Here is a 17,315-nt window from a genome sequence, read left to right as displayed (position 1 = left end):
ATCAGTGTGAGGTCTGGGTGTAGTGTGTCGCCGGAAGCATTTGGCGGCAGCACTGAGGCAACAGCTTGTTTCCGTTTCAGAGAAAAAGTCCGACGAAGGAGAAACCGTCAACAAGATATGCGAAACTTTACCTGCGCCGTCACTTCGTTTCGGTCGTTTCAGTAAGAGGGATGGGACTCATACCAGGGAGAAGCAATTTACGCGTACTTTTCTTCCTTATCGTCCTGTCAGAGGGATGTTTTCGATGGGTAAGTGTAACTTAACGCCACTCCCGTGACTGAAACGTGACTCAGCTGCAGTCGCTATTGTGATGTTTATCTGAAGCTGCTAACGAAACTAGGGTCCAGGTTTGTTTAGCTATTTCAGGGCTCTCCCTCTGTGTGTAACCAGGGTAGAGACAGCGTTAGTCAGTAATTGGCTTAATAGTGGCTCAGACATAATAGCAAGGAGTTGTGCTATTTTAAAAACCGGACCAGCCTCGTAAAGCAAACACCGAGAGGGGACAACTCAAGATGTTAGCTTTGGTGTTGCACAGAGTGCTGGCGCAGGTTGTGTCCTGGACTTAAACCCGGTGACATGACAAAACGAAAACACCACCTTGGAGGTATTAAAATGTAAATGTGTTCCGGGTTATGTAACTTTGAATCCAGTTTACCCGGCTCACAAAGCTGGAATAAAGAAAACTATATCTGCAACGTTAGCAAGTTATTTATCTGGTGGTTTGGAGATGGCTAGCTGAATTAAAGCTGAAAAATCACGCTGTAAATGTCTCTTCATTTGGATTTACCAAGAGTGGACACAATGTATTCATTGGGACAAAACGTAGGAGGCTTGACTGTCAATGCTTTTTGTTAAACAACTGTATTAAATGATAAAATTGAGACCTTAAATGGTAATAATGAATAATTCAAAAACAAATGCATTAAAAGAGAAAAGACAACTCAGTCATTGAGGTGTACCTTTTATGATATCGATGATAGAAATTAGGACATAAAGGTCTAATGTTTTTTCGATTTGATTAAATCAGATGAAGATAGTCACTCACTTGTCATCGGTCGCCTCTTGACTCGTTTTACTGCATTGTTTGCAACTATATTCATGAGGTAATTAGGTCAGTCCACTGCAATGCACGAAACTGCTTCAAAACTAAAAATCATCACATCTCGATCAGATTAATCATTACTGTTCCAAGATAAGATATCAGCATCCAGGTTAAAACAACAAGAATGTGGGATGAACAGAAATATTGATCATACGGAGAAAACGGTGGATAAGCAGAAAAATTGAACAGAAATGTGTTTTCCTGTGTCTTTTGAGGAGTCGGGGTCAGATTTCTGTTATATCTATGAACCGCTTCAAACAATCCATGCAGGGTTCTGGCTCTTACCCTAGATAAACAGGTTTTGTACCCCTAGTTCTGAGTCTTGCAAGTTGACTTTTGGACAAATCGTTGGTACATTCAGATTATTGGCCTCGTTTGTAGCTGTATAGAAGTCCAAACGTGGAAATAATGACATTTAAATGTCTTTATCTGTCTTTAACTTAGTCTCACAAGGCACAAGTACGACAGAGTGTGACACTGGGCTTACTCATAAAACAGTTTGTAGAGTAAGTGAATTAACTTCCCCAAGTCACCCCTCCCAACAACGAGCATGTGATAGACAGATCATGGTATAAGCTATAAATGGCTTTAAAATCTGTTAAACATTTTTAAACAATGGTAATATCATGTTATTGCATTTTAAGGAGTGTACAAGATATATCAGATTTAAAATAAATGTGTTCAAATTGAACAAAATAACATTAGTAGACGTGTTATGTTGCCATAGAAATTTGACCACAGTTCTCCTTTTTCTTCCCTTCTTTTTTCACATAAAATGTGAGCTTAGTCAAAATAACACTGACTAAACTCCTTCTCTGTCTGCTTTACAAGGGCATAATTTTTAAATGCTGGGTTGAAAGGAAACATTTTTGCAGAAGTGAAATTTTATTTTCAGACTTACAAAGCACGAGATACTAGAAAGACAGGAAAGGAAACATGACTAGAGGTTTAACCTGGCCAATATAAAACCTCAAAGTAAAGATTTAACTTCAGATCAGAATGTTTCAGTCCCTTTGAGCAGCCAAAACAAAGTCATGTAATCCACTGTTGCCTTTAGAGGAACTTGGTATTTCTGGGCAGTCTTTTTTTGATTTGTTGGCAAGACCTTGCCCTCATCCTCACTAGATAAAAACAAGTATAAGTAAAAAGGTACACAAGTTTCACCAGATTCTATAGAAAAAATAAATATACTGTATGCAGTCCAGCATAGTGATGCAAAAAGCCAAATGAATTTCCTTTGTGAACACATTACACAGATGATCATTGCGTATTTCTTGTCTCACTGTCAGGTTGAGGCCCAGCACTGTGTGTGGTATGGTGAGTGTGGGGAATCTGAAAAGGTGCCCGGAAAAAAGTACAACTGCAACTACACTGGTCCTCCCATCCCGCTGCCCTCTGAGGGTTATGAGCTTCTCACGGTACATTTCTTAATGCTTTTGACCTTTTCTTGCTGACGTTTAATGCTCAAATCAGTGTTCTGTAACATACTTCTGCTTTTCAGTGGTAAAACAAATGTTTGTTATTTATTTTGTGTTTACATGCAGGAACTTTGTCCTGGATATGACTATGGAAACAGAAGCCTCTGCTGTGATGTTGACCAGCTGCACACTCTCAAAGGGAGCCTCCAGCTACCCCTTCAGTTCTTGTCTAGGTATGCACTGTGGTTATGACATTAGCTAATAAAGCACATGACATGCTTTGAAGGGCGTTACTATCCCCCTTCTGAACACAGAGTGGTCTATCAGTAAATGTGCTGCTCAAATGTTGCTATACATTTTGTTGTTCTAACATGCAAGCCCTGGCTTTGCATGTTCCAAACAATGGGTTAGAGACAGACTGGCTCTCAGGCGAAATTGCCATGATTTGCAGAGGTCAACGTGTTTTCTTATCTTTGTAGATTTTATTTTTTTACTTCTCCACATTTATTACTATCTTGTTTGCAGCTGTTTTACATTCAATAAAGTTGAACTTGTTTTATTATCTGTAAGTTATGCATTGATTCTGACACTCACTACATCTGTGTGCAGGTGTCCCGCCTGTTTCTTCAATCTGATGAACCTCTTCTGTGAGCTGACATGCAGCCCCCACCAGAGTCAGTTCATGAATGCCACCAAGGTCAATGCGTCCAGTGTAGTAGAAGTGCAGTACTATATTGGACAAACATTTGCTAATGGTGAGCTCACATCCAGACGTGGATTAAGATACAAAAACAGCTTCACATTCATTTTTTGTGGCTTGTTTGACTAGAAAAAATGTGCTAAGTTCAAAAGACCACATTCGGCTTGTATGTCAAATCTGCTGATTAAACCTTTCTGACCCTACTTAAACATGAAGTCATGCTCTAAGTTGCGTAATTCTGTGGGTAACTTGCAGCCATAACTGTTACATTTTCTGTCAAAAAAGGGGAATGTGTAACTTAACTTCGTGAAAATCACGAGTTGTGCCCTAATATAATTACATTGGACTTTTTCAGCCATGTACAATGCCTGTAAGGATGTCCAGGCACCATCAAGCAATGTGAAGGCCTTATCACTGCTGTGTGGCAAGGATGCAAAGGAGTGCAATGCTACTAATTGGATCCAATACATGTTCGATATTAACAATGGACAGACTCCCTTCCCTATCATCCCAATATTCTCAGGTAACTCTTTCTGTTGTAATTTTTCTTGTTTGGTGATCATCCTCCTGCAGAAAATAGTTTGTTCAGCATTTTTACTGCCTAATACCCTTCTTGCATCCGTTTGTCTTTGGTTGGCTAATCCATCGTGCTGTGTTATGTTGTTTCTTTACTCCAGATGTCCCGGTGTCTGATTACACTCCCATGAACAACAAGACATATGCATGCACCGAGGGCTTGGAGGACGGTTCAGGTCCTTGTTCCTGTCAGGACTGCACAAATGCCTGTGGGCCCAAACCTGTACCTCCCCCTCTCCCCCCACCCTGGACAATCTTTGGTGTCGATGCCATGACTGTCATCATGTGGATATCTTACATGGCCTTCCTGCTTATCTTTTTTGGAGTTGTGCTGGTAACGTGGTGTTACAGGTAAAGGACTTTATGCTTGTGCCATGTTCTGCTGGGACCCATATTATACATTGTACATGCAGCTACTCAGCCATTGTGACAATAATATTATGGTTCTGTTGCTGGCATTTAAAGTTAATATCTAATTGGTTGGTGTGGTTGTTTGTGTTTACAGGAAAAGGACAATCATGTCTGAATATGGCCCCATACTGGACAGTAATAACCCACTGTCTCTTAACAATGATAATCCTGACCAAGGTAGAATAATGATTACTTTTCTTCTTTCTCTAATCTGTTTGACAAATAATTAACTTACTTTTTAGGTGTAATACAGGTAATTATATTGTTCTGTCCTTGCTGCATGATCGAAACTAACTCCTAGTCTTTTTCTCTTCTTAGTAAATGCATCATGCTGTGAAACCATTGGCGAACGGTTCGAGAACGCGCTGCGGACCCTCTTCAGTTCCTGGGGTTCCTTCTGTGTGCGGCATCCCTCTCTGGTCATACTGGGCAGCCTGATACTTGTGGTAGCCTCCTCTGGGGGACTGGTCTATATGCGCATCACCACTGACCCCGTTGAGCTGTGGTCATCTCCCACTAGCCAGGCCCGTCAAGAGAAGGACTATTTTGACAGCCACTTTGGACCCTTCTTTAGAACTGTACAGCTCATTATAACCACTCCTCTCACTGACACTTTCATCTACTCCCCATACTTTGGCGGATCAGATGTCCCATTTGGAGCCATACTGGATAAAGACATCCTGCACCAGGTGGGTCAGTTTGGAAGATGATTAAGAGTTTCGGTTCGCTGTCATCACTGTGTGTTGTATAAAGAAGTATTGCTACTGTTGTCAGATAAGAGCAGCTGTTTTTCTGAAACCATGCTTTATGGGTTCTCTTCCCTTTTCTACTTTCATTTTTTTTTCTAATGATAAACCACCAGGTGCTGGATTTGCAGCTTGACATCGAAGCTCTCGTGGCCACATACGAAGGTCAAAATGTCACCCTGAAAGACATCTGCTTGGCTCCGCTGGCCCCGTACAATAACAACTGTACCATCTTGAGTGTCCTCAACTACTTCCAGAACAGCCACTCTGTGTTGGACCACAGCATAGGAGACGACTTCTTTGTCTATGCTGACTATCACAGCCACTTCCTCTACTGTGTCAGGTGATTTTTTTTTTTTTTTTTTTTTCCGTCAGTTTCTTTTCCTTGTTCAAACACATACCAGGATGCTGGCACTTGTGGTTTTAAAATAGGGCTTTCACTAGTCTTAATCACAAGCACATATCTGTTGCAGAAAATCTCTAGAAAACACATCCGTGTCGAAATCAACACCTGCAGCTCACAAGAATCAATTTGCTTACAGATGTAGGCAAGAATTGTTGTGGGGGATGGTGTCTTCTTAAAATAGCACAGTAATACTTCCTCATTTGTTGTAATGAGCTGCCTCTTGGTTTTTTATGATTATGATTGTTCCAGCTTTTAACTTTGCTCATCTTTTGTCCTGCAGTGCACCAGCATCCCTCAACGACACCACTCTCCTCCATGACCCTTGTTTAGGCACGTTTGGGGGTCCCGTCTTCCCGTGGCTGGCCCTTGGGGGCTATGATGGTGAGCTGGAGTAACACTTGTTGATGGACAGAGAAATAGAAAATAGTTGTAGCTCTTCATTTACTACACTGAAATAATCTGTCACTTGCTGTCGATTCTTTTATTGTATTAAGAAAAAAAATATCTATGGTCCTCTGGTCACTGAACTTCTTTTGCATTAATGTACTGTACGTGGCAGTCTTAATGTAAAGCTTTGTCAGTAACACCTGACATTGTGCTCTTTGCTAATTGTGCAGTGTTGATGCAGGTAGCGATGAGGTTATTCATTTGCCCTACATAGTCTGTGCAGCAGTCAGATTACAGTTGTACTCTTTGACATGATAATATGAATAAAGGAATATCCACTTCTTCCTCTGATTATCATGAGAGCTGATAGCAATAACAAACAACATATCCAATCATCAAGCATAACCAGTCACAACCATCTGTTTTTCAGGGGAATTAATTAATTTATTATCTGACTGTTAGTGTCTCAGCTGTGACATCCAGTTTAAGCATCTTTATCAATATAGTTGATCAGTGAGGATCGTGCAAGTGATGGCCTCACTTATACAATTAATGCATCTGTCTTATGTTCCACACTACAGGCACCAACTATAACAATGCCACCGCTCTAGTGATCACCTTTCCACTCAACAACTACCTGAACGACACAGTCCGACTGGAAAAAGCTCTGGCATGGGAGAAAAAGTGAGACATCAATCCATTTCTGAAATTACTTTTCCATCGCTGTAGCAAAAGTTCGCTGTTAATGGCGTTTGCTGTGCGTGTACTTATTGTGTATGTGCGCCTTTCAGATTCATCGAGTTCATGAAGACCTTCAAAAACCCCAACCTGACTATAGCATTTAGTGCAGAGAGGAGTGTTGAGGATGAAATTGACAGAGAGAGCAACAGCGACATCAGCACCATAGTACTCAGCTATGCCATTATGTTCATCTACATCTCCCTGGCCCTGGGTCACATCCACAGCTTCAGGAGAGTGATGGTAAGAGACGAAGCCAAAATTCAGTGTCGTAATCGCTTTCGTTTGATGTGTATGTCACCATAATCCATTCCTAAGATAGTTCTACTCATGCAGTGTCACTCTTCTTTCCTGCCTGTGATGCAAGAGCCTTGGTTCAACAAAACTAGTGCAACTCGCTGGACAACTTCCTGCGCTCAAGGAAAGAACATGACTCATCCTCTATCTTTTTGGCCCGCACAGGTGGACTCTAAGATTTCTCTGGGTATAGCGGGTATCCTGATTGTGCTCAGCTCTGTGGCTGCGTCACTGGGGATCTTCAGCTATGCTGGTATCCCTCTCACGCTCATTGTAATTGAGGTCATTCCCTTCCTGGTGCTGGCTGTTGGAGTGGACAACATCTTCATTATAGTGCAAACATACCAGGTAACCTCTATTCTCCCAGTCTTTAAAAAAAATATATATATAATCACCCATTTATTTGTCTTGTGGTTTAATGGTTTAACGCTTATGTGCATTTTAATTATCAGTGTTTATAATTTATTCAGTTGAAGCATGACTTTTTGTTGCTTTTCATAGTTATGTCAGCTGTCAGCCTCTTAAAAAAAACAGATTAAAGAAACAAGATTACCCGTTTCTCTGCTGCCAATAATTTGTTAAATCAACTAAAAGTGATTTCTATTTTAATTTCTGAACAGAGGGATGAGCGGATGCCACAGGAGGAACTTCACCAGCAGATTGGTCGTATTCTTGGAGACGTTGCCCCTAGCATGTTCCTCTCCTCATTTTCTGAGACGGTCGCCTTCTTCCTGGGTAAAATCAGTCATCTATAAAATGCACTCCATTACATGTACACAGGGATGGACACTGGATTCTTAATGACTACGCTTCACCTTAAATGGAAAAAACAGTTTTTGTGGACAGGATTTATACAGTTGCCTCAAAAGGTGCCATAGTTTGCTGGCCAGTCACATGCTGATAAAACTGTTGACTTTTTCCGTCTACAGGAGCCTTGTCCAACATGCCCGCAGTGAGAACATTCTCTCTGTTTGCTGGCTTGGCTGTTTTTATTGATTTCCTGTTGCAGATCAGTTGCTTTGTCAGCTTGCTCGGCTTGGACGCCAGAAGACAGGAGGTGAGTCTGAGGGAAAACTGTGATGACATTCATGATGGTGCTGGCGGGGTTATAGATTGTCAGGGGCTGTGACATTTATGTGAAAAGGCTTTCCTACAGATTTACTAGCCCCAGTTTAATGTCATACACAGAAAGTGACTAAGTTTTGATCCTTGCTAATTTAACTGATTAGATCTATTTACAGGTTGATTGTTTTCAGAGCATTGTCAGTTCAGTGATTGTTTGCAGTTAAAGCCTGGTCTTGGGCCTCAGGGGCACATGGCTGAGGACATATTCTTAATCATTCAATCTTCAGATTTGTTACAGACTAAATCTCAAATGTCGCATTTCCTGTTCTGTTTAAAAGGGGAATCGGCTCGACATCATCTGCTGTGTGAAGCTGCCAGAAGGTCAGGAAGCCAAGACGGATGGCTTCCTCTTCTGTTTTTTCAAGAAAGTCTATGCCCCATTCATCCTCAAAGAGTGGGTACGACCGATCATAGTAAGTACCTCAGTTACACTTTGCCAGTCATCCACGTCTATATCATCTCTAGAGAGACTCTTCCTGTCATGTATTTTTTTTCATGTGTTGCTCAGTATGATGATCATGTTGTTCATTATAAAGGGTTTTGTCCGTCTTTAGGTGGCAGTGTTTGTTGGAGTGCTCTCCTTCAGTATTGCTGTAGTAAACAAAGTAGAGATTGGACTGGACCAGAAATTATCCATGCCTGATGTAAGTCTTTGCAGTTTATATCTTATCTGTGTGTTCATGAATTTCCAGTGGTGCTCCACCACTTGAACCTTTTTAACAAATGTGGGAAAAGTAGAATGGTTATATTTTAATGTTTGTAATAACATATTCATATTCATCTGTGATCTTCCTGGATGCTCCTTTCATCCAGGAAGATTAAATAATTGCATATCATGTGGTGTGATTATTTAAACTATCATAAGATTACATTTTTGCAACAGTCTTCTTATGTATGACATCATCAAATTGGATTGTCTCTCCAACCAGGACTCATATGTGCTGGACTACTTTAAGAACTTGAACAAGTATCTCCACACTGGAGCCCCAGTGTACTTTGTGGTAGAGGACGGTCTCAACTACAGCAGCCCGGAGGGCCAAAATTTTGTATGTGGAGGAGTGGGCTGCAACAACGACTCCCTGGTCCAGCAGGTCTACGCAGCCTCACTCATCAGCAACTAGTAAGTCTGAGCTATAAACAAGTTAGATCGTGGATGGTTTAATTGCACAGGACATAATCAGTACTGAATATTAAAAAAATAGCTACATGAAGACAAACTTCATTAATGGACTAAAGTTTGTGCTCTCTAACCTGTGATTCTATAATCGCTTCAATTTTCACTTTTCAGCACAACCATTGCCTTCACACCATCCTCCTGGCTGGATGACTACTTTGACTGGGTGAAGCCTCAGTCCACCTGCTGTCGATACTACAACACCACCGGGGCCTTCTGCAATGCCTCGGGTAAATTTTAATCCAGTGTCAACATACCTTGAACCCTTGTCTCACGATCTGGGTGTCAAAAGTTCAACATTTTTTTCTCATACACAAAATGCAGTGATACAAACAGCATTACTGGGCAAATTCCAGCACAAGGAAAAGGAGAAGTAAGGCAATACAAAGCAAAACTTAATGTCATTATAGTTCAAGTATCATATATTACATTTTTCAGAACTAAATATCACATCTAGAAGTTGGATGCTTTATGTAATAAAGACTTTCTAATATATTTTGAATTAGAGCAGCTTTGATTTTATTTGTTTATCCATTTGTTTTCCATTCATGGCTTTGTCTCAGAGCTAATTTGCATACTTCTTAAATACCTATCGGTTGAATGGATGAATTTACTCCTGATGTTGTTTTCCAGTGGTAAACCCCTCTTGTGTCCACTGTCGGCCCATGACTCCCTCTGGAAAGCAGAGGCCTGAAGGAGAAGACTTCATGCGGTTTCTCCCCATGTTCCTGTCAGACAATCCCAACGTCAAGTGTGGAAAAGGGTAATTTTATAGCTCTGTCAAAATTTATTGAAAACACATGACGTGCCATTGAATGTTTTCACTTCAACTGCTGCTTTCCATATGTTAAAGAAATATCTCATTACAGAAAACCAGTTTTGTTGTAGTTTGTAAATTGCCCCTTCTTTACTCTCACTCACAATGCTCCTACAGTGGCCATGCAGCCTACGCCACAGCAGTTGACCTCTATCTGAACAACACAGGGGTGGGAGCCACTTATTTTATGACTTACCACACCATCCTGAAGGAATCCCCAGACTTCATAGATGCTCTGAAAATGGCCCGAAATCTGGCTGATAATATCAGTCAGTCCATGGACCACAAAGTTTTCGCCTACAGGTAAAATCTGTTGCTTTTCTTAATATGCTATATAAATAATCATTGTTGTCTTTTTGACAGTAATCAGGTGTTTAGTTACATCCACTACCTGTGGCTTTTCTGTGTATGTGTTTTAAGATGAAATACTGGTAGCTGAAGTTCTGCTTGTTTTGAACTCAAGGTTCAAGGGAATCAGAGGGGAAAAGTAGGTCATAGATAAGCACACAGCCAAGAAAACATTATAAATTGCAATGGAGCTGATGTTTGACCTTCAGTACTGAATTATCCTTCCTGTCCTCAGTATCTTATATCACAGAAAAGTCACGCCACCACTGCGGTACATACTGAGGTTTAACCCACTGTTCCATGAATAAGTGGTTTGCGGGCACAAAATTAGATTTGCTGCGTTCATACAATGATAAAATAAGTTGACTCCTAAGTCTCCACTGAAATTAAACAAGACTCTGATTGTGTATTTCTACTAATAGTAAAAGAAAATTGATCCGTTTAGATAGTATAGACTAGTCACATCCTGTTCTGTTCATTTGAACTGTTGGCAATTTTCTTAATGACCGTTCACTAATTCATATTTTCCGTCCTTGACAGCGTCTTCTACGTGTTTTACGAGCAGTACCTCACCATTGCGTATGACACGGCTCTGAACCTAAGCGTATCACTGGCAGCCATATTTGTGGTGTCGACAGTGCTGTTGGGATTCGAGCTGTGGTCAGCTGTGCTTGTCAGCCTTACTATTGCCATGATCCTGGTCAACATGTTCGGCGTCATGTGGCTGTGGGATATCAGCCTCAATGCAATTTCCCTGGTGAACCTGGTCATGGTGAGAGGCAACATGAAACGCACTTAACATTTACCATACAAACATTCACACAATAACAAACAACTTGCAAGTAAGTTTTAAGTAAAGTAATAAAGGCTTGTTTTAAATTGACAAGATAAGCAAGGAAGCGGGGAAAAAAAAAAAAAGCGTCTTTTTACAACATTCATCCCTGTTGTTACAGTTTATGCTGTAATTCCTCGCAGATGTGACAACATTTTGCCCAATCCCAATTCCCAACATGGCAGCATCACTAGAACAGTTCATTATTACTGTCAAACATTACACTGTCAGTGTAATTAGATTAGATGGGGAAAAAAAATAATTTCCTAACTGATCTTGTTTGCAGGAACATCTGTTTTACTTAATTGAAAGGCTGTTACATTGTATCAGTTCTGTGACTTTTTGAGTATTTGAGGCACAGATTGTGCCTTTAAACTGGGGATGTGTTTACATTTTGTCTGGCTGTCTGACCCGTTGCCCTAGGGGACTTTGCTCTAGCAATGTCACCATGTCTCAAAATGTCAGCAGTTATGTTGGCAAGTAAAATGTTGTCATAATCAGCAAGAAACAGGAACCGATTATAGTTTTTCTTTCATCTCAACCATAAATAAAAAAAAGTTGGCTTTCATTCCACTATTTCCATGTTTCTGGTGCTGAGTTGTTTCCTGTCCTTCCGTTGCAGAGTTGTGGTATCTCAGTGGAGTTCTGCAGTCACATTGTGCGAGCGTTTTCCATCAGTGTGAAGAAGAACAGAGTGAAGCGAGCTGAAGAGGCCCTGGCTCACATGGGCAGTTCTGTAAGTCTTTAGTCAGTTCTCTTAGCAAACTGACGAGAGTAAGTTTTATCAATATAAGTAAATAAGGACATGTTTGGGTTGAAAATGTTTGCATACTGATTATGAGCATCTCAGCATATACAAGCTTGTACAACAGCATGAAACAATGTTTTGTTTCAAGGAAAACTTAATTGAATATCTGCTTTAGCTAAAAACAGTCAAGTTTTGAAATTTCTTTGATATAAATTCTAATTGAAATCTAAATTAAGTCTAATTTCACCATTAGCACAATGATAAGTAATTTATTGACACTTTCCTTTTTTGCAGGTATTCAGCGGGATCACGTTAACAAAGTTTGGAGGGATCATAATACTGGCATTTTCCAAGTCGCAGATCTTCCAGGTCTTCTACTTTAGGATGTACTTGGCCATAGTGCTTCTGGGGGCCACACACGGCCTCATCTTCCTCCCTGTACTGCTCAGCTATATAGGTCAGTCCTGTCCCACATTTAAAGAGAGAGACATAAAGCATACAAGATTTAATGCTGTTGTTAAATAAATTTAAAATGCTCTGACTCCTTTCACAGGTCCTTCAGTGAACAAAGCAAAGGTGTTTGCTGCTAATCAGCGCTACGCTGGTACAGAAAGGGAGCGCCTCCTCAACTACTAGCAGGCTGTTTGAGACAATGAACAATGAACTAACTGTTTGTCTGGGATGGACTGTGTGGGTATGAGCGCAAGCAGTTTCTGTGATTACTGACACACTCATTGTCGTTGCCACTACTATGCACGGATTTAACTCAGGAGTAACTTGGAATCGGAGTGCCAGAGGCCTTTACTCAGCTGCATTCATACTGATTTCTGAAGAAGACTTTGGACCCCCCCCATCATCCCTCTTCACACTACAGGACAAACATGAGCGACATATGGAACAACATCACTTTGACAGTGTGGAAGTAGGAGAGACACCAGCCCCAACATCAGCTTACAGACAAATCCTCAGTCAGATCTATATGCTATGATATATTTTGATTTGGGAAAATCCAAAAGGGTAAAAACGGTCAGTTTTTTCGTATTTTTAGAATATATACAAGGAAAAAAACTATGTAAAATAGAGCTGACTTTTTTTTTTGCAAACATTTACTTATGTGTGACATTTGTAGAACATTTTGATATGAACCATTTAATAACTGGAACACAGCCCACACTGGAGCTAACGGATATCAGAGGCCCCCAATTATACCTGGCATTAACATGAATCATGTTCAGAGGCTATAACTACATACTGTATAATGACACAGGCCAGCTAGTTGTAGCATTTTTGCCTAGCAATAGTACATGTTATATGGATTATTATTTGGATTGAAACAGTGTCTTTGGCTTTCACTGCCTTTGTTCACATCTGTGTTGGGAGTGCAGTGCAGGGATCATGGCCACTTTCGCCCAAAGGAGCAGAGGTAAAAAAAAAAAATGAAAGCTGAAACCTCACACAGCCATTGTTTCATTTCAAATTCAGTTTACTGGACTACAGAGCCAACCTCATCCTGCCATGTCTTTTATTGCTACATTGGTAGCTATGGAGGTTATCCTGCCCCACATTTCATTTTAGAGTTAGTTAATGTAACGCAAGTGTCCTTTTGAGGTGTTTGCAGGACTAGATTGTTAGTTCATCTTCAGCAGTGAGTGTGGTATCAGTCAAGATACATGTTAATGCCAGTTTTAAAGGGTACTGTAATGCTAATAATGGTTTTACATTGAAGTGTGAATGAGACACTTTGCAGTTACTGAACAAAACTTTTTGTTGTGCCAAGAGACAAAGCTTTACATTTAACTGTAAATAACATACACATGACTAATTCAGATTTATTCTGTAGTCATTTCGAGTGCGATATACAGATATCCTGTAGACTGACTTGATAATGGTACAATCCTGACTTGATCATTCCTACACGTTAAGTTATTATTTTTTATTTTTGTTAACTATTAACATTATGTTACCTTTCATTGCTGTCCTTTTAAGTAAGTTCCTCAAAGGAGTTAATTGGCTTTCAAGGGAAAAAAACAACTTTATGTGGCCAATTAAAAAAAACAAAACAAAAAAAAAACTTGTATCCTGTCCCTAAATGTCTGAGGTATTGACTAGTGGAGCTGCTCAGTCAGTGCTCCTTAATGAGGATGGTGTGCTCTCACTAATTCAATTTGAACAGGGTTGAGACATTACTGGAAGAGGAAGAGGACGTTAACATCTGCTTGGGAACTTAAAGGGACAGTACCATTCCTTGTTTTTAATTTTTCTGGCACTGTTTTTTTTTCACCACCATGATGCAGTAATGTTTTTTGGAATGTAAGAAAGAACTGTGAGAGAAAAGAACCTGTATGTGGAAACATGTTTGAGCAACCAACTGAAGAAGTTGTAACATGAATAAGGAAGAATTGTGCTTGTTAACAGTGCTGTGCATTGACATGGACAAATAATCTCTGACACTGAACCAAGCACTGGTTTTTGGTTTTTAACAATTTTACATTGTATTCACATCAATGAATTTATTTCTTGTCCCCAAACGTATGTCCTGTCCTAGTGTTTTTGATTTATTTAACATTATGTAGGACTTTAAGGTATAAGTTGAACATAAGAAGCCACATTTCCTCCAAGTCAAATCTTGCTTTTCAGCTCCCGTGTGATGAAGACTTTTTAGTGCAGTAATTTAATTCCTCTAAAAAGAATACAACTGTAGCGTCTGCTACTGTCCAGCTTGTAACGGTTTGCTGAGACTGTTCGGACTGACCACAGTGTGGCGTCATCCATTCATGTCTGTCTGCATCACACTCTCAGTAAAGTAGTGGGAGTGACCTAATTTTCATGTCTTGAGGAGAAGCAGCCTTGCAATGTTTTTACCTTGTCAGTGAATTAAATATGTGCCGGGTGCCACTATCTCAAACGCAGAGTCAACAGAGCGAAATTGAACTGGTTGCTCAGCATCTAAATCGGCAGGTTTTGTTTATTTATTCTAAAACTTTAGAGGCCATCAGTCACCCACATCCCATTCGAAAGTCACTGCCAAACCCACAGCCTTGCACTTCCTCCCAGCGTGTGTTGTTGTGAATGTCTGTCCAGCCCTGTTGCCACACAAACCTCCAGCTCATGACTTATTTATCCGCTGCCCTGTGAGAGCGGGGACTGTTCTTTGAATCTGGCTGAGAGATTAAAATATTAATTTCCTCTGCAGGTCTGCTGTGCTGTCTGCAGGGGAGAATATATACAGGTTGTGAGAGCACTATTATGTAAGATGTACAAGGCTCGCCTCTCACTAAACTCTGACCTGCCCTCATCTTTTATTATGACAGTCACATACTGTACAAAAAGGGTGTTGTCGTTCAATAGGGTGTGAGAAACATCTTGGGAAAACAGAAGCAGAAAAAGAAACTAAATTGTCTTTGCTGACAAATGTAAATGGAATAAAATGAATCCCACATTTTTGGCTAAAAACCAATTACAGCAGAACAGACACATGAATGGCTCTGCCTATTTGGATTACAATGCCCTTCTATGCTTCTTTAAATATTAGGCAGATTTTGCTCGGCAGTAATTCCTAAAATATATAATTAAATGAGCATACAAAAACAGTTTAGCCTCAGATTCTTTCATCATGTGACCGTTAGCTTTCTTCATAGCGAATTCATTCACAGTAGATTTCATTTATGTAAAAAAGGTACACTATATTGTGTAATCCCCTGCAGACAAAGTCACCTAGGACAATATTATGAAAGAAGTGTTTTTTTTTTTTCATCTCCTGCCCACTGAATGTTTGCTGTTTGAACGATGGTAACCTGGATTATCAATCCCTAGAATTTCTTTTTTTTTTTCTTAGATAACAGGACTAATCTAGATTATAATCTCTCAATAATCTGTTAACTAATACAGCTCAGGAGCTCCAATTACAACAGTCATGTTAAATCTCATGGTAATGTGTGTTGAGTTACTTACCTTAGTGTGATTTCAACACAACTATTACTAACTGTTTAATTCAGGTACAGTAATTACATGGAGACATATAAAAACAGTGACTTTGTCTAGTGAGAGAACACCTTAACCCAAACTACTCAGAACAGTCTAATAGTATTTATTACATTATATTTATGAGTGCAAGAAACAGCCATGTTTCCTAATACTGGTCTACTATCAAATGTTGTGTGCATCACATCTGCTTCTAAAACTAATTTTCCTAAGAATATAATGTCCTGTGTTCAGACCAAGTCCTATCCGTCTGCCTTCTAGCCTTTAAAAAGTTGATCTGCGTGTTGTGTTTTTTTTTTTAAAGATCCATCAATAAATAAGTGTAAAGCATTTAATGTCCCGCTTTGCGTCACTGGTTTTCTGTTACAGTGGGTTCAGTTGTCTCTGAAATAGACTCTTGGGGTGGAACAAAAGGGATTAGGTAGCCTTGTTCAACATGAAGAGAGGATCAGATTTTCAGGTCCACCCGCAGTGCCTTCCCCTCCTGACCACAGACCAGTTTTGGATAGGAAAAAAATAGCACCTTACAGTTACTGAAGAAAAGAGGCTGGTGGATTTGGATAGATGCACTTGTTCGCATCAGAAACCTGTTTGCACTTTGCGTAAATAACAAAAATGTGTAGTCAAACTTGTGATGTCCTGCTACTGAGCAAAACTCAAGACTGAGGAAATCAAATGGGTTCCCACACAGTTATTTTGAGCTGTTAATATGCCACAAGGTTCAGTGTCTACACCTCCATGTTTACAAACTACTGTAAATGGTGGAAAAGCCCTGAGTCATAGTATCATGACAGGAAAGGGGTAAAATGCTGTTTCAGCCAAATGTTATTTTAAAGGGAAGGGCAATAGACCGCAGCTTGCCCCAAACGATGGTACACATATTTTCACAATGAGGGTCACTTATGTGTGAGCAGGGCTCAGGAAGGGCTGTCAATAGACCCCTTTATGAGGCGGCGAGGGGGGAATTAGGCCGTCAATGGAGGGGACTAAGCCACGTATGCCGTGTGTCCACGCTCGGGCCGGGCCTGTTTGTTTTGATGGCAGCACGAGACTGGCGTGACTGTGGGCCTTGTTTACGTTGGATATGTGTCAGGCAGGAGAGTTCCCACTCGATGAGAAACAGACCTCTCAGATTGCATCAGAGCAACAGGTGCAATTCATTTCCAGTCAGAGCTTCTGCAGTCGCACCCGAGTCAATGTACTGAAACGATCGGACCTGACAGTTTGAAAAAATGAGTTAGGCATCCGCAAGCCAGAGGGGTGTTTTATTGAGATGCCTGCAATTATTGTGAAAGGTTTGTCTTGACATGTCTAGTTTAAGAACTGCTGCTTTATGACTCTGAAAAAGACTGTAGACATCAAGCACAAATCAAATCAATCCCACAGAGTAGCACTAATCAACTGTATAATACGGGGAATAAAATCGTGAAACAAAAATGAACAGAACCACTGACACTGACAAGACAAAGGGGAACTTTTGGCAGCATGGTGCAGAGCAGCAGTGAGCTC

At 40.3% G+C, this 17,315-nt stretch overlaps 1 protein-coding gene across 1 annotated transcript; it reads left to right on the top strand.

Moving 5' to 3' along the window:
* The first annotated feature begins 76 nt into the window (after window positions 1–76).
* On the top strand, window positions 77–14,357 carry npc1 (Niemann-Pick disease, type C1). Its single transcript, XM_071491166.1, has 25 exons — window positions 77–248; window positions 2,392–2,520; window positions 2,647–2,753; window positions 3,130–3,275; window positions 3,576–3,743; window positions 3,898–4,147; window positions 4,302–4,384; window positions 4,526–4,896; window positions 5,070–5,296; window positions 5,640–5,740; window positions 6,328–6,430; window positions 6,538–6,727; window positions 6,947–7,129; window positions 7,402–7,516; window positions 7,711–7,838; window positions 8,185–8,319; window positions 8,461–8,550; window positions 8,836–9,026; window positions 9,195–9,310; window positions 9,714–9,843; window positions 10,015–10,200; window positions 10,786–11,017; window positions 11,700–11,813; window positions 12,120–12,282; window positions 12,379–14,357. The coding sequence occupies exons 1-25, from the start codon at window positions 171–173 to the stop codon at window positions 12,459–12,461; spliced, it is 3,819 nt and encodes a 1,272-aa protein (XP_071347267.1). The 5' UTR covers window positions 77–170; the 3' UTR covers window positions 12,462–14,357.
* The last annotated feature ends 2,958 nt before the right edge of the window (window positions 14,358–17,315 follow it).

This window comes from Trachinotus anak, unplaced genomic scaffold (genome assembly GCF_046630095.1).
Source record: "Trachinotus anak isolate AG129_WGS33_773 ecotype Australia unplaced genomic scaffold, CSIRO_AGI_Tana_v1 ptg000012l, whole genome shotgun sequence".
Classification (NCBI taxonomy): domain Eukaryota; kingdom Metazoa; phylum Chordata; class Actinopteri; order Carangiformes; family Carangidae; genus Trachinotus; species Trachinotus anak.
This window is presented reverse-complemented; position numbering and strand designations above follow the sequence as displayed.